This window comes from Aquila chrysaetos, chromosome 16, assembly GCF_900496995.4.
Source record: "Aquila chrysaetos chrysaetos chromosome 16, bAquChr1.4, whole genome shotgun sequence".
NCBI classification, from domain to species: Eukaryota; Metazoa; Chordata; class Aves; order Accipitriformes; family Accipitridae; genus Aquila; species Aquila chrysaetos.
In genome coordinates this window covers 17,833,628-17,850,903 of record NC_044019.1, presented here as the reverse complement: position 1 = coordinate 17,850,903, position 17,276 = coordinate 17,833,628, and the positions used below count along the sequence as shown (strand labels likewise).

General features: G+C 36.3%; 1 protein-coding gene across 6 annotated transcripts in view; it reads left to right on the top strand.

The window, feature by feature from the left end:
- SBF2 (SET binding factor 2) overlaps nucleotides 1–16,297 on the top strand; it is a 286,112-nt gene extending 269,815 nt beyond the window's left edge. For 5 of the 6 annotated variants that reach the window (XM_030039020.2, XM_030039025.2, XM_030039024.2 and 2 more), the window contains 6 exons: nucleotides 1,323–1,556; nucleotides 8,072–8,176; nucleotides 10,214–10,407; nucleotides 10,832–10,919; nucleotides 13,279–13,410; nucleotides 13,714–16,297. In XM_030039020.2, the coding sequence (XP_029894880.1) occupies nucleotides 1,323–1,556; nucleotides 8,072–8,176; nucleotides 10,214–10,407; nucleotides 10,832–10,919; nucleotides 13,279–13,410; nucleotides 13,714–13,812 (852 nt within the window). In that variant the 3' untranslated portion in view covers nucleotides 13,813–16,297. The remainder of the gene's footprint in view (nucleotides 1–1,322; nucleotides 1,557–8,071; nucleotides 8,177–10,213; nucleotides 10,408–10,831; nucleotides 10,920–13,278; nucleotides 13,411–13,713) is intronic. The other variant, XM_030039019.2, reaches the window with a different exon arrangement.
- Nucleotides 16,298–17,276: the final 979 nt, after the last annotated feature.

Below are 17,276 nucleotides of genomic sequence, written 5' to 3'. Positions count from 1 at the left end.
CTTCAGCAGTGAGCTTCACCCTGATAAATCATTTGTTTGCATGTCTGTCCACTGCTGGTAACCAGAAAACATAATGATGGAACAGTCTCCACCATCTCAGAGGCCATGGCACCGCTGATATTTTTGTTGGTGTTTCTTGGTTTTCCTTTTTCCTCAAGTTGTTTCACCACATTGTATCTTAGCATACATAGCACCTTGCACTCAAATCTGCTATATAAACTGACCTCATTTTAAAAAAAGAAAAAAAATATTATTTTCTTTAAGGTATTTTGAGTCTATAATGAGCATCAGATCATTATTGCAGTCAACAGTGCAGCCCCCTTCAACCCACACACACGCACCACACACATGCACTCTTATACTCGCCTAATAAAGTGGTGGTACAAGAGGGAGGAGGGAGAAAACGAGAGGGTGGCATTCAGTGGATAGAAAGTGCTTCACCTGTCTTTGTTTTAGAGGAACATCCATTTTCTCTGTAGAACCATCACTGTGATGAATTTGGAGCTTGATGAGCTGCTTGTTCACTGTGTGTTCTGTCCATTTTGCTGTAAGCAGTAGCCTGATTAGTAAGCAATCAGCAGTAGCTTTTGGTATTTTGATAGTGTCTTCTTTCTCTTTTTTTAGAAGAAACTGGTTTTCCTCATATGAAATGGTGTCATAGTAGCAGAATTAGTCATAATAGCAGAATTAGTCATTATGACTGAGCATCACTCTTCAGACTTTAAAATTGCCCGTTCACCTGGTGCAGTAATTACCTTCAAGTAAGGTGCATGCAAACGGAAAGTCTTACCTTATTTATTAAAAGAAAAAAACAATTTTAATACAAAGTGATCTGTTTTAAACTACTCTAAAGATCTACAGTCTCTGGCTGCCTACTTTATGTTACTGTGGTTTTTCCAATTGGCATGTCCACCTATGTTATAGAGCCTGTCTCCTTTCTCTGATGGTAAAGAGTCTTGGATTTTCTGCTGAGAAAAACTGAAGGGTGATTGCTATCAAGTGCCTTTTATATCTTTAACAGGAGGCACAAAGACTGTGAGGGTACCAACTACATATGCTGAATTAGAGTTCTTGGTAGGCACCTGGTTTAGTAGAAGGATAAAAATGAGCAGTATATTCCCAAAGCTAGTATTAGTTTTAGGTTTTGATCAGACTGAGCCAAGATCTTGCTGTGGAAATTATCGAACTGCAGCACTACTCACCCAGTGCAATATACTGTTCAATTTAGAATAACCTAGAAAATATAAGTATTGTATTGTATCATAAGTCTGAAACTCAAAGACTTCCTTTCTGTCATTATAATAAAACTTTGTTTCAAATAGGCACTGAAACCAAATGTAAATATGTCCAGCCTCAAAAAGTGGGATTATTATGTAGAAGAGATTTTGGCTACAGGTCCCTCCTATGATTGGACCATGGTAACTGCAAAATGCGGTGTTTCAGAGGAAGCTGACCAAACAGATGGTTCACTGTCTCAGACTAAGAGGAAAATAGTATGGCCATGTTACGATGATGTTAAAAAAATACAACCTGATGCCATCAGCAGCCTTTTAAATGTAAGTACATGTATTACACAGAACAGTAAGTTCTCTTATGCTCATGAAATTCATACGTACTTTTTATTTAAGTTATTGTCTTGTAGATATACTGTTATTAAAAGGATCATGATAGATGTCAAAACAGGTGTATAGTAAAACTGACTGGTTGATCTTGAGAAGTGATGGTTGGTCTGGGAATCAATCAGACTTCCTGCAAAGCTTACATTATTCTGAATGAACACTTTTGTGGGAGAACACTTTAATAGCAGTTAATAAGTATGACAAAGCCAGTCATGGATTCATTTTTTCACTGTCTTTTTTAATTAATAAGGTAGGTAGCATAATAATTTTTTAGGCTGCCTTTTATAAGAAATGCAGGAGCTGTTATTTTAATTTGGGCAAATGTTGAATCTAGCTTTCTTGTCCTCTTTCTACTCAGTTTAAAGTAGTTGTGTGGTAAAATGACAAAGACCCAGACTTCCAAACAGATCAGAAAACAGAATCTGACACTTGTTGATATTAACAAGTGGGAGGCAGATACACAAACATAAACTGAACATCTTGGCCCAAATTTCTCAAAAAAGCTTTCGATGATTGCTCTTATTTATTCATGTTTACTAGGGCCAAACTGGTAAATTTAGATTCTTCAGAATATGTTGGAACTTGAAATAGGTGCTTGATTTTGGCTTTTGCTTGTTTGGGCTCATGTAACCTGCTTAGGTTTTGTCCTTTCTTCATTAGAAGATGAAAAAGGATCCCATTATCAGGATAATTGTTGTAGTTATTTAGAATGATTTAACATCTCTATTTTCTTAAATGTTTGTTGGTTGATTATAATTAATTAACAGTCCTAATATTTAGATTATCATCTTAATTCATAGTGCAGGAAAATGACAAGGGCATTCTTCACTTCCTGGAGCTATTGTTTCAAGCCACATGCATATTCAGATACACATCGCTATGTACAGTTTTTTTATTTTGAAAACTATTTGCAGACTTTACCTTATATTAAAGCTGGGATTGTGGAGCTTAATATTGCAATGCTTGGACAATTGGGATATGCTGTGGGTCCCTGAACTCCCCTGAATGAAAGTTGACTTTTAGCAAAGCCTTAAGGCACCAAGTTTCTGAATGGATTTGAGTCCTTGATGATAGACTTGCTTTTGCTAGAGAGTTAGCTTTATTCTGGCACATTCCTCAAATTTCATTTGGTCCATTCCTTCCAATCATAATTGATCAAACACAGGAACAATGCCCAATTAAAAAAAAAAAAATAAAATAATCATTTGTAAAACTCTTCTTGACTCAAAATAAGGTAGCCAGAACTTCTCAAAGCTTCTAACTTCACAAATGCAAAGAAAGATCTGGCTCTCAGGAGGGGTCATATCAGGGATTCTTTAGCAAAAAAACAGAGAGCTTTCATATCAGGTAACTAGAGGCCAGAAGTACATCAGGAATATAGCAACAATGTTCTGCATTTCTTCCTGGGGTGGGTGCCAAACTATCCATATCCACAACTGTGAGAAACTGCCATATAACAGGGAAATTAGCCATATTATAGTCTAAAGATATGTGGGTCAGGTTTTATAGAGTTTAAATGTTATTTGTGAATTAGATTATAGTAATAAAAGATAGCAATGGAGAGGAACGTTTGGAAAACTTTGAAGAGGTTGTATGAAGGTTAAAAAAATACTCTTCTAAGTTTAAAAAGCAAAGTGAACTTTCTTTTAAAACAAGTTGTTAATTTAGGGCTATTGCTGATGTAGGAGAAAGACCTCTCTCTAATCATAAATCCATTAAGAATGTGTCGGTATCCAAAAAATGTTTGAACTGAGACCATATTTAGCAATGGTAAATTACTAGGGAAGATTGAGTCTCCCTTAGTTTATAATGATAAGCCCAAATTTGTTTGTTCTAAAGATATTTTTCAATTGAAAACTAGATAGTGCTTTTCAGGATGTAAAGCTGAAACAGAGAAGTTATTGAGTGTCTTAATTCAGAATTTTCGTTGGCAGAATGTGGTGCTCTTCTATTAAGAGCAAAAGGTGTAATTTTTTTTGCAGTACATGTTCTAATGTGTTTTGCGTACATAACAATCCACCTCTAACCAGATGTGTGTGATAGCTCTATGGTTTCCATAAATCCTTGTGGGTTTGAGTTTTAGGAAGTTAACCAGTCTGCAGGTTTCATTCGTTTAGTCCTAAATGAAGCCTTTTAAAGATTGTAGATGATAAAATGCATTTTAAAATACAGATTTCTGTATACAGCTTCTCAATTCACTTCTACCACATCAGAGGCAGCCAACAAATATGAGCTACATTGTTCAAATCTTAAATTCTCAAAAGTGTACTTTGGAGACATAAATGTTCAAAAGCAGATCGAAACAGAGGTACTTCCCTTTAAGGCCATTTTCTGATGGCCTTTCTGTATGATAGAAATCAGAAACAAGGTACCGATAGTAAGAGTAGCTATCCATCCATTTTTTTAAAGAAAATGAAAGGTAATTGTGAAACAGCACACCTATGCCTCTTTTTCTTTCAGAGATTAGTTGCAAATAGTTTTAAAATATTTTCTCCATTTAAAAAAGGTAGAATTCTCCACAAAACTCAAAAGCAACTCATTTGACAGGAACTTTGAGGTTCCTGCTGCTTTTTTTTCTGTAAGTACTTGCTTGCCTTGCTTGTAAAATTCAATAAGATAATACCACAGTGTAACACATCCAAGAGCCATGTCTTTAGTACAGGCTAAAGTTCTGGGTTAAATGTTTCCCATAAAGACTAGCTCTTCAGATGATCCTTTGACTTGAGTATGTTGTGATACATTATAAATGAACTAACTTATCTGAGTGACATTCAGCAAAGGGAAGTGCAAAGTCCTGCACCTGGGGAGAAACAACCCTGGCACCAATGTATGCTGGGGGTGTCCAGCTGGAAAACGGCTTTGCAGAAAGAACCCTGGGGGTCCTAGGGAACAGCAAGCTGACCATGAGCCAACAGCGTGCCCTTGCAGCAACAATGGCTAGTTGGATTAAGAGTGTTGCCTGCAGGTTGAGGCAGGTGATCCTTTCCCTCTATTCAGCCCTGCTAAGGCCAAACCTGGAGTACTATGCCCGGTCCTAGGCTCCCTGATACAAGAGAGAGATGGGGCTACTGGAGAGAGTCCAGCAAACGGCCACAAAGATGATTAAGGGACTGGAGCATCTCTCATATGAGTAAAGGCTGAGAGAGCTGCAACTGTTCAGCCTGCGGAAGAGAAGGCTCAGGAGGGAATCTGTCAATGTATATCGATAACTGAAGAGAAGGTGTAAAGAAGATGGAGCCAAACTCTTTTCAGGGGTGCCCCATGACAGGACCAGAGGCAATGGGCACAAACCGAAACACGGGAGGTTCCATCTGAACATCAGGACTCACTTTTTCACCGTGAGGGTGACGGAGCACTGGCACAGGTTGCCCAGAGAGGTTGTGGAGTCTCCATCCTTGGAGATACTCAAGAGCCATCTGGACGCAGTCCTGGGCAACTGGCTCTGGGTGGCCCTGCTTCAGCAGGGGGGCTGGAACTGACAACCTCCAGAGGTCACTTCCAACCTCAACCATTCTGCTATATATGTGTGGTTGCTGGTTGTATTAGAGGTAGTAATCTACCTATATTTCAGTGAAAATGCAAGTCAAATCCTTGATGGCAGACACATATCCACTGTTTCCCACTAATTTGCTAATGTTCCTACACAGGTGTTCAGTCCCCAAAATTCATTGGGAGTGGCTCAGATTCTGGTACTTTTAAGAATTGTGAGAGATGAACCTACATGTCCTATTCTTACAAATAAGCAGTTATATCACTTAACGCTAGATGGTGATTGCTCAGAGAGAGGTTGGCAAATTCAAAGATGCCACTTCAGGATGCCAGTCACCCAAATTGACTCTGCCATAAATATATGCCATAAAGAACTAAAGTTATGTAAGGGGTCAATGAATAAACAGCAAAATAAAATTAACACTTCCGATTGTGAGCTGTTTTATAACTTTCGGTTATGTACCAAAAAGGCTGATCCGTCAAAGTGGACCCTGAACCAAAAAGTTTATTCCAAATATTGAACAACTAGTCATGTACAACTTGTTGCACACACAAGTCTGAACACTTGACAGAGGCGGGAGTTCCATCACTGGATACGCATTCAGCATCTTTCTGTCTGTAGTCAAAGTCTCAGGAGCCTTCTAGCCCAGGAGTTAAAGAGAAAATACTGACAAGGAAGGACTTCCAAAACAGGGTGCTCTGTCACAGTCACGACAGTTCACTAGTGTAGAACTTTGTCCATATTGTTTTGTGTGTGCACAAACACATTGTGGATACAAAGGAGGTCATCAGTCTCCACAGTTCTGGAGTGTCTGCAGAGTTAACTCCTGTCTGTACCATTCAAATATTGCAAAGCAGATTACTTAGCAGATACAACTTTTGAAAGGCACAGTAATGCTAAGTGCTTGCAATTACTAATTTCAGCAAATGGATATTCATACAATTGTATTTGTTGTAACCTTTCTTTTTATACATATTGACTCCTGCTCCCGTAAGTCTAGGCAACAGGAGTTGAATCAGAAAGATAAATTTAAGGAATTTTCTTTCAAGGAAATGCAGCTATTCGTAGTCCATTCCACATACAGAAGGAAAAAAGTCTGATGTTTTCAGTAAAATTTAAAACTGAAGAGGCAAGAGTAAATCTTAGTGATTTATTGCCATATAAGTTTTTTACATGGGGTTTATTAAAGGAAAATTTATTCCGAACTTTTCAAGTTATATATAGGAGATTGTTGAAAGTTTTTCATTTTAAGTCCTGGAAGCACTACTCATTGTGGAGCCAGAAAAGAAGGAATGTGACCCAGTTGCTAAGTAACGAGTTTCAGTTACTTCCACATTCTGCAAAGAAAGACTCGTACTCAGAAGTCAAGACTAGGGCAGAAGGAGAATGATCAGATTAAAACCTGACTGACTTTTAGCACTGAAGAGCTGGTATCCTTTTGCAGCACTTTGGAAAGCCTTTTACATAAAAAGTCTGTGATAAATTGATTCATTTGCATGTATCCCATCAGGAAGTGTTTTACACTCAGCATTTTGAGAGAGGAACAAGTAATCTAGAGAAGCCTTTAGTCTGGCTTGTGTTCACCATTCCTTATTTTTGTGTCTACCTGTGAAGATACTCCAAACAAAACTATTCTGTTTTTATTTCTAGGCAGAGAGAGAGTCCCATAATATTTAATATATATGTGGCTTTCAGCAACCTTCAGTATTTAAAACTTCTGGTTTGATTCTTGCTGTTAAGCCAGATTTCTTATATTTAGTTTTACTTTTGAGTTTTCTAATTCACCTTCAGCAAGGAAGAGTTTGTAGAAATATTTTGTCCCTGTTACACTGTCAAATACTGGCTTTTTTATTTTCACTTCAGAGTTCAAAATTTAGTTCAGGAGTTAATTTCCTGGTCAAAATGTTTTCTTACCTTAAAAATGTAGTCATTTTCTGTAAGTCTTTCAATCAATAACAATTTCCTGAAGAAATCGTCACTCTAAAAGACCAGTAGGAGTTGGAGAATATTATGAAATCTACTTTAATCATTTGGTATAGTAGAAGTAAATAAAGGCAGAGACTTACTGTCTCTACTTTGAAAATAAATGTCTTGGGTTTTAGTTGGCTTTTATATAGCATGGGAATTCTCTGTCCTACAGCAATTTTTTGTTCCATCATCAATTCTCAATTGGATCTGCAAAATTGAGTTTTTAATTTAATTTCATTAAGAATCAGATTTTCATAACAACACAGTTGTTGAAAGTAAAAATATAGAAAGGAAGCATGGCAAGGAATATGGACCACACATCAAAGTAATGACAAATGCATCAACGAGTGTTCACAAGCAAACATAAACTAATGAAATTGCCTCTTTTTACTTAACTTTGCATGCACTGTCTTATTAACAGGAAATAACCCTAAATGGAGGTTATCAACATAGGTCATATTCCCAAGTTCCACAACAAGAACATGTTGTTACAGTTTGGCATCCAAATTGAATAAATCTTTCTGTTTCATTTCCTTCTTTTATTACAGCTTTGTATCACATTTTATAAATGAGGGTAAATGTTAATATTGGCAATGTATAATGTTGGTGTCACAGCACAGAATTTGTTCTTTGTAAATATTTTTATAAAATACGGCCTATCTTTATCATTGTTGTGTTTCTATTATGGCAATTGGTGTTGAGTTTTGTGTGTTGAGAACTGGCAGAGAATTGAAAGCATAATGGCTCCTCCAACCTGTGACATGCAAGAAGAACAAGGTGGCTGGTGCTGTACTGGGTTGCCTTTGACTCCTGAGTCTGGTTGATTTCAGTTTGTAGCTGGTTTGACAGAGGTTTTTGTACTTTACTGGGCAACATGGCCTAAAAGTTCCCTGTGTAAAAACATTGACAAGAAAATGGTTGTATAAAAATGATTGCCAGGAAATGATCCGTTAGAAATGTTTATCCCTAAGAAAACCCTTGTTATTTATTTCAGGAGATCGAAAGGTTGGAAAGTAAATTAAATCAGAGCCCAGAAAGGTGGCAGCTTTTGTGGGAAAGGGTCAAAATGAATCTAAAGGATGACACCAGACAAGACAATGTAAGTAGTAAAAGAGCTCATCCAATAGAGTAATTCCATTCCTGCTATACAGGCTACCTCAGGCACTGACAAAATCACTGTATTTCTTGGAGTAAAATACTGCTTTCGAAAAATTAAATATGTTGTTCTAACCCATGATACTGGCTCTGTGTTTCTGCATGTAGAAAAATATATTTATACTTGTGCTATTTATCTAATTGCTTTTCCAGAGTAGATTAAGGCATACAGACAAAATGAGCATGAGCGTTTTACTAATACACAATTATATGACTTTATATATTTAAAAGATGCTTGAAGTACAAAAAAACTCAGTTCCTGAAAGTAGCCAAAAGGAAATCACAGCATTTCAGAGATGAGTAAAGACATTTCTATGTCTAAACGGAATTTTGAAATTGTAGACTGTAGTAAAGGTAGGAAGTGTTCATGCTTGTGTTTCCAATTCTTGACTGCATGTCGTGGTTTAACTCCAGCCAGCAACTAAGCACCACGCAGCCACTCGCTCACTTCCCCCCACCCAGTGGGATGGGGCAGAGAATTGGGAAAAAAGTAAAACTCGTGGGTTGAGATAAGAATGGTTTAATAGAACAGAAAGGAAGAAAATAATAATAATAACAATATTAAAATGACAATAATAATAATAAAAGAATTGGGATGTACAAAACAAGTGATGCACAATGCAATTGCTCACCACTTGCTGACCAATGCCCAGTTAGTTCCCGAGCAGCGATCTGCACCCCCCAGGCCAACTCCCCCCAGTTTATATACTGGGCATGACATCACATGGTATGGAATATCCCCTTTGGCCAGTTTGGGTCAGCTGCCCTGGCTGTGTCCCCTCCCAACTTCTTGTGCCCCTCCAGCCTTCTTGCTGGCTGGGCATGAGAAGCTGAAAAATCCTTGACTTAGCATAAACACTGCTTAGCAACAACTGAAAACATCAGTGTGTTATGAACATTATTCTCATACTGAACCCAAAACATACCACTATACCAGCTACTAGAAAGAAAATTAACTCTACCCCAGCCAAAACCAGAACACCGCAGTAAAAAGAACAGCTGACAATATAGATATTTTCTAAGTCAAAGGCTGCCTCTTTGCTATCTACATGCACTGGTAAGAATGTTAGATACTGCTTTTTGTGAGCTTTCCCTATAAACTTGGCACAGTGAGTTACCAGCTCAAGACTGTACCCTAACTCTTCAGCTTCATGTGCTTGTTCAAATTTGCCAGCCTCTGCAATGGTTAGTCTGCAGCACTACTTTTTTATTTGTCCTTTGGTCTCAGGAAAGCAATATGCTTTATGTCTGTCAGAGTCATTCAAGTTCACTTTATACCCTAGACGAATTCAAGATGAAAAAAATTTTATCCTAGCAAAGAAGAAGATTTTTTTATTGAATTGGAAGCAGAAAAGAAAATGCAAGTATAAATACACCTGACATCAGTCTCCTGTCCTAGATGTTATTTAAGGGTTCTCAGATAAATGCAATAGCTAAGGGTCAACTACAAAGAACTCTCTCTCTAGGATGCTGTCATTTAGATTAAGACCAAATTCAGGATCCCTTTTGTTCCAGGTTGTTGAGATTCTACTAAAATGATTTGGATCTATAATGTAGCTCTTGGAAACTGCACTCCCCTCCCCTCCCCTCCCCTCCCCTCCCCTCCCCTCCCCTCCCCTCCCCTTCCCTTCCCTTCCCAATTAGGGAAATTTTTTGTATCCAAATGTCTGACTAGTTCTAGATGCTTCTGAGAAAGCAAGGGAAACATTGTTCAAGATTACGTCACTGGCATATACAAGGCTTTTCTGAAATACTGATTTCTCATGCCATGTGAACCCTTCTGCTTAAGAAATGCATTGAATTGCCATCCCTCTGACTTCTTTTCTGAGGCAGCACTGACTTTTATTATGAAGATTTTTTTGGCCTCATAACAATTCACAACTTACATGTTGTACCGTGTATTACCTGTATAATGTTGAGACAGTCTCACAATGCAAGGCATGTTGCGGTAACTTTTTTCTTTTATTTTCATCTTTTTTAGCTCCGGAGACATCCTTCTGGCTCCTCAGGGATGATGTCAGCTAATCTACATTCCTATCAAAAGAGGTCTTTGTTGGAAATACCTGACAGTGGGCTGGGTGAGGAACAGAGTGCAAGTATCTCTCCCTCTAATGGAGTAGATAGAAGAACAACAACGCTATACAATCATTTCACATCAAAGAATGATGAAAATAGGTAAACTGAATAACCAGAGTATTTATGAACCCTGTATTAGATTGGTACAAGTTTCTGCCTTAGGAAAAAAAATGAGATTTTCATATGCACAGAATGCTTTGCGACTACTTTATTCCTTCTTTGTGGTTTTGATTACGTTTAGTTGTCTGGATGTGTGGGCCTCATCTCCTAGCAGTATCTTTCAATCTTCCCATTTATATGCACTAGCAGATTGTAGCCGCACATTTAATGCATCCAAAGTACTGAAACAGTGTTTATGAGTGTATCACAGTTACCAATAACTAAACTATTGGTTTAAAACCGATTTGTTATACTGCAGTTAAAGAAATGTTTGAATATGTGTGTAGTCATTTGGGGGCTTTTATGTATCATCAGTATTCCTATTATGGAATTGCGTGCCACTTGTATTTTCTGTACCTTTCAGATCTTTTGAAGGTACGCTATACAAAAGAGGAGCTTTACTAAAAGGTTGGAAACCTCGCTGGTTTGTGCTGGATGTGACAAAACACCAGGTAAAACCTTTTCAGATAATGGATTTTTCTATTACTAGTTTGCTGCTTTTTTATGTACTGGGTTTGTATAGATTGATTTTACAAATAATACTGATAATGATTATATTCAGATGCGATGTGTGCGTTATGTCACTATAGACCACATATCTACGTTTATCTTGTAGCTGATACAGCATTCTGAATGGACAGAGGCTTTTTAGTGTTTTGGTTTTTTTAAAACAGTGATAACTGTTTAGCATATAATCATAAAAGACTTCTTAGACTGGAAGTCATGCATTATTGTCTGGGCCCAAACATTTTTTGCCTGCTTCATACCTCAGGAAAAAAAAGCCAGGTAGTGCCTGAAGACATTTTCTGGGCATTGTGGTATACAAGCAATACAAGCAATTTTTCAAAGGACTGCTAACTCTAGAATGTCATTAAGCAACTAAGTGGTGAGCATAATTTGCCCTTTAATATGACCTCTTCAGTTTCTGAAAGAACTAAAAACTCTTTCTGAACTAGAGAGTGAAAGACTTAGAAGGTATTTCCTAGAGTGCAATTGGGATGCTGAGAGCTAATATGGTAACTGACAGCAAGTTTAATTCAGGCATTCATGTTGAAACTGTAGTAGTTATTGTATGCTCAGTGTGTATTTTACAGCCCTTTTGTTCCTCAAGCATTTTGCCATAAACATTTTTCTTTGCGAATGAAAGGGCATTATATACTCTGGAAAATCATAATCTGAATTGCTTCAGCAGAAGAATCTATTTCTGTCACTTGACTTTTTAGTGTTCCTTCTGTTAATGTATATTTGAGAAAGCTGACCTGGAATCTGTATTAAAGTCTTTTCAAATATGGAGAACAGGATCACAGATCGCTCTGGAATTAGTTTGAATTTTGTAAATGACTTAAGAGGAGTTAAAATTTAATCTCAAATTTGTATTTCTAAAAGTCCTGAAATGCCAAGTTCCTGATTGAACAATAATTTCAGGTGCCATATATAGGCGTATTTTAGATCAGTCATAGTGATGTAAATTTAGTAGCAAAATTATTCATAAATATTCTGACAAATCATTGTACAGCAAGGAGCACTAAAAACAGAGGAGCTTTATTGGTCTAAACATTTTACCCAATTTACAATGTATGCTGGAATTCTGCAGTGGAAATTTGTGGTCTCATGTACTTTAAATAATGTTCAGTCATCAGGCAGTAATCTTCATTGAGCCAAATATTCCACACAGTGTGGGGTTGTAACCTCTGAGACTCATGTATGCTTTTGTTCAAAAATATTAATTTATTGTAATCGATACACTTCAAAAATATGTAATATAGATAAAGACAGTCATCTTTTTAAATGCTAAGTGAGGATTTCTAGATTAGTGTGGTAAAATACCAACAAATGTGCTGATTATACAGGAGAAAAGGTTCATTTTGCAGAAGAAAATAGTTCTACATTTTTTATATAACCATATATCCTCCTGCGTATCATAGATGTAGGAGTGATACACGTCAATCTTAGTTGGAATTCTGTTGTTTGACCTTTGCTGTGAAGGTTTGCTTTACTATTTTGTATTGGTTTATGGGGCAGGGTTTTTGGTTTTGGTTTGGTTTGGTTTGGTTTTGTTTTTAAAGCAAATATCAGATTTTCTTTTCTGGAACTTGTTTGCATATTGAAACTCAGTTTACAGAGTGGTTAACATTCATATCGAAGTATCTTTGCAAGGAGAAAAAAAAAAAGCAAGTTTCATTCAACCACTAAGTGCAGTATAGGAAAATGTGAGTTTTCTATGTAGTTTATAATTATCTAAAATTATACTTAAATTTTTGCTGATCATTTTAAATTCTTGAAATACAGAGAATAAGTGTTCTGTTAACTCCTTGGTGAAGTAAAGCTTTTGTGTTAGTTTCAACGTAATGAAGAGTGAAGAGGTGGTTTCTGTTAGAAAAACCGATAAGGAATGCTGAATCCTAAAGACCAGGTTCTGCTTTCATCCTTCACAAGTTCTCTGCCCAGAAGCAATGCATGACTATTTGAAGCTTCTCTGCTCTGAAACTCTGGTGACAAAATGCTCCTCCCCCAACTCCATGTCTGCACAGCAGATGGTGGAGACTTTGCTATTACCCAGAGATACCAAATAGAGGACTGGGCAGTTAAGGGCTAGCACCAGTCCCACCATTTTGTATATACCAAATCTATGGTTTCTGTCAGTTGTGTCTTAGAAATTTCCCCATGTCTGATGTCCTCAGGTCCTAAAAATATTTGTGCCTCCCTTCCTTACCACTCCATGCCCCCAAGTTGTATCCATAAAAAGGAGGAAGAGGTGAAAGGTCCATCTAAATAGCATACTTGGATTTTTTTTTTTCTCTTGTGGTCTAGCTGAGATACTATGATTCTGGTGAGGATACAAGTTGTAAGGGACACATAGACCTCGCAGAAGTAGAAACTGTGATTCCTGCTTCTCCAACAATTGGTGCCCCAAAACATGCAAGTGAAAAAGCATTTTTTGATGTAAGTATATCTTGTTTTTACTTGATCTTTATGTGAAACTTTCTTTTCTTGGTGTGTTTAACCTACTACTTTCAGTCCTGCTGGAAGGTGTGAGCTAGGAAGGAGCTGTCATGCCAACTCAAGACAAAAAGTTTTTACACAGCTAGCATCTGGCCCTCACTTTCAACAGCAGAAATTCAAAAAATGATACACTCGGACCCAATTAGTACATTGAGTATTCCAGTTTAAAGTAAAGTTACAAGTTTCTTTTTCTATTTTGTGTGTTGACTTGTCTGTCTTCATGTTCTTATTTTTCCTTTGCAGTTGAAGACAAATAAACGTGTATACAATTTTTGTGCCCAAGATGCACAGAGTGCTCAACAATGGATGGATAGGATCCAGAGTTGCATTTCAGATGCTTAGAAAGGAGAAACGTTCCATAATAAAGACACGTTTAAAGCACCTCTTCCTGTAAGAAGCTACATTCTGAAATGTTACTGACAGACAACCAGCCTTCTTTACGTTTCAAGCGTAAAAGTTCATAATATGCTAAAGTTCCTTTTCTGTTTAATAATTATACCACTGTAACTGCTTTTTTTTTTTCTGCAGGAAGGACTTTGAATAATAATAATCCATTTATCCTGAATTTCCACTTTCTTCAGTACAATTCCTAGGTATAAAAGTGGACTGTATTTGCACTATCATCTAATCCTGGTTTTCTCATTTCAGAGCTATTCTGTTAGGAAACCTGTCCAAAGGAAATTGTAGAAATTTTCCCTCCAACAGGAAATGTATTTTCACTTTATTTATATTTTTAAGCAGAATGTTCTTATTTCCAAGCTAGTCATGAATAAGAGGGAACATGTCTACAATTCCTAAAAATAAATAAAGGAGTGAAGCTTGTGAGTCCAGTGACATGTATATCAGGTTGCCAATGTTTATAGACAGTTGATATTTTTAAAGACCAAAAAGTGAAATTGCCCCATACCAGACTTTCAAGTGTCTTCTCAGTGTGTAGGTCATTCTCTAATCTTATGCTCTACTGAGTGCTTCTGCAATGTTGTTACGGAATTTCAAATTCTAGGGATTATCTGAAGATCATAACACTTTTATTTTAGATTCTGTTTGCAATTACAATGGGATAAATGAAAGAAAACTGGCTGACACTATCCAGGAGAAACGGAAAACAACAAACTAGGAATTCAGTAGAAGGAAGATCTCTTATGTGTGAGTTGTATATGTTAATTTATATGCTGTTCTGCTCACTGTAAAATAAAAAATAACAAACACGATAATGCACTAAACAATGAAGCAAGCACTTGCACTGAAATCTTTAAAATGCAGACATTTTGCAGGACAGAGGTAAGTTATTTATAGCAGAACAATACTAGCTAGTTAACAACATTTACAGATATTAAATATGTACATAATCAGGTTTGATGTGTCGTGATTTGATACTTTTTAAACATTTTTTGCACATGAATTGGAAGACTGTTTATAGATTTTTACATTTGATAAAATTGTGTTTGTTCAGCTTAAAATCCTGGCGAAACATTTTTAATAGCCCCAAATTAGAAATTTTACAGTCTACAAATAGCAATGACATTGAGTAGAGTATGTAGGTAATTAAGCCATTGTTTTTATTTTGAAATGTTAATATGTTAAATAGCACACTAATACTACAAAAGGTTTGTATATATGATTCACTATTTTCTCATTTTTCCAGATGTTCTGCTTGTAATTTAATGTCAGCCTAACCAAACTGACTATACTTATAAGATTTTTCAGTTATTAAATTGTTTGTGGTTTTTTTATAACTAATGTATTTTGTCAGAAAGGAACATAAATTTCTCACCACACACAATAGGAAATGCAGCTGTTTTTAATGCATTTGCAATTTCAAAACAAAAATATGAAGGATTTTTCTAGCATTTTCAATTGACAAATTTCCACCTGTGACAATGGTGTTTGCACATTTGTATTTTTCTTTGTATATGAAGTACTTTTATATGTACTTTGTAAAATACTGATCCTGTTCTTAGGTTACATGAAAATATACATACCACTGCTTATTTTGTAACTAGTTAATTTTAACTCTTGTATGTTATGTGATATATGTATGCTAACCATCTTGTAATAAATACACTTCTTAAGGAAAAGTAAAACCTTTCCTTGTACTGTAAAAGAGAAAAAAGCAAGACCCACGTGTTGAAATATTTCCACGGGCACAAGACAAATCCTTGATTTACTCTGTATTAAGAATAGTGGGTGTATTAAAAACTATGTGGTCTTTTGTATACTTGTAAATATTCATACATAAAAGTTGCACTTGAGCATCCTTAACTCAAACACTTGTCAACAGTAACACTAAAGACTAAAGAAATCAGAATTTAAAGCAAAATTATCATTCTAACAAGGCTCAATGTATAGCCTTTACTAAAAGGCTGAATACATATAATGTTCATACTAAGTCATTGAATAATGATGTTAAATATATTTTTTTATAAAAAATCCTATATGGTATCGCAACATAAATCAACTGCATACTTTCACCCTGAAATGTATCTCACTCATTTATATCACCTTATGCAAAAATTATCTAGTTCATAAGAAGTAAAATATAAAAAATGACAAGGTCTTACTTGAGAATGTGCATCTAAATTGAATAACTGAGTGTAGTGTGGGATAGCAGAGTTAAAATGGAAAGGGAATGTGTGACGGAGGTAGGGGACCTGTGACAATTCTTGGATGCTGTGGTGCTTAGATGATAAGGTTTGCATATTGAGCTTGGCATGGATGCTAATGTTGCCTTAAATGTTGATCTCAATTTTTAGTGTCTGTATCGATGGAAAATGGACTTGAGCAACTTAACTTAAAAATATCCAAATAAAAGCTGAAATGAGATGTATGATATTTGTGGTGTTTATATAAGGAACATACAAAGGAACAGTAGGCATAGGCTCTTGGTGTGAAGACACAAAGTTTGCAGTTTCCCTGAGGGTCTCGTCTATACAAAATGAAGATTCAAACAGAGACTTAGAGGAAATGTGGAGAAATTAGTATAGCATAAGCTACAGAGTTTGTCATTGTGTTTAAGTTGTGGCAGCAGAAGTAGAGAATTAGGAACAGAGAATTTGCTTGGGAAATATTCTGTGTACAAAGGGACCCGTCTTCATATTCTATGAAAATTTTCCAGAAGAAGGAACCCATCCAGGAGCTGGGGATGAGGTAAACATGTGCTCCCTCTGGTGTGTCGTATCGATATTCCCACACTGTGTATCATCACATTCCTGCTGTAGAAAACAGAATTATCAGGGGTTTTACATAAGGGAAGAAGATTGCTTGCCCTTCTCTCTGTTGAGTAACAAAATGCCCACGTAATAGGTGATGGGATGAACTGAGTTTAAATTGTGAAGAGTTGTTACTGGTATATTATATTAGTAATTTCTCTTTCCTATCTAACATACAAGTATTTTCTATAAAAGTCCTTACTTTTGATGGAACTTTATAATTAGTATACCAGATAATAAAATACTTAGCATGCCACGTGTGTGGGTCACTGGTTATGTAATAATACACAAACAGCTAACAGACCCAGGAACAAATGTTCAAAATTTTGTATCACATCCCACACACATTATTTGTATCTGATATTTTGTGAATTGCAGACATAACAAAAATGTGGTGATCTTGTCCAAATACTGTCATTTTGCCTTTTCATTCTGTAATATTCTTGGAGTATGTCTAAGTGGCTGCACCACATTTCTCATTTTTCGTATTTGTGATCATCCAAATATTTTGTCTGTTCATGATTATCCTGTGGTTGCTTTGGGGAGTCAGAAAACTGAAATGAATCTACCAGTTCCCCAGTTATGCTAAAGTTCATG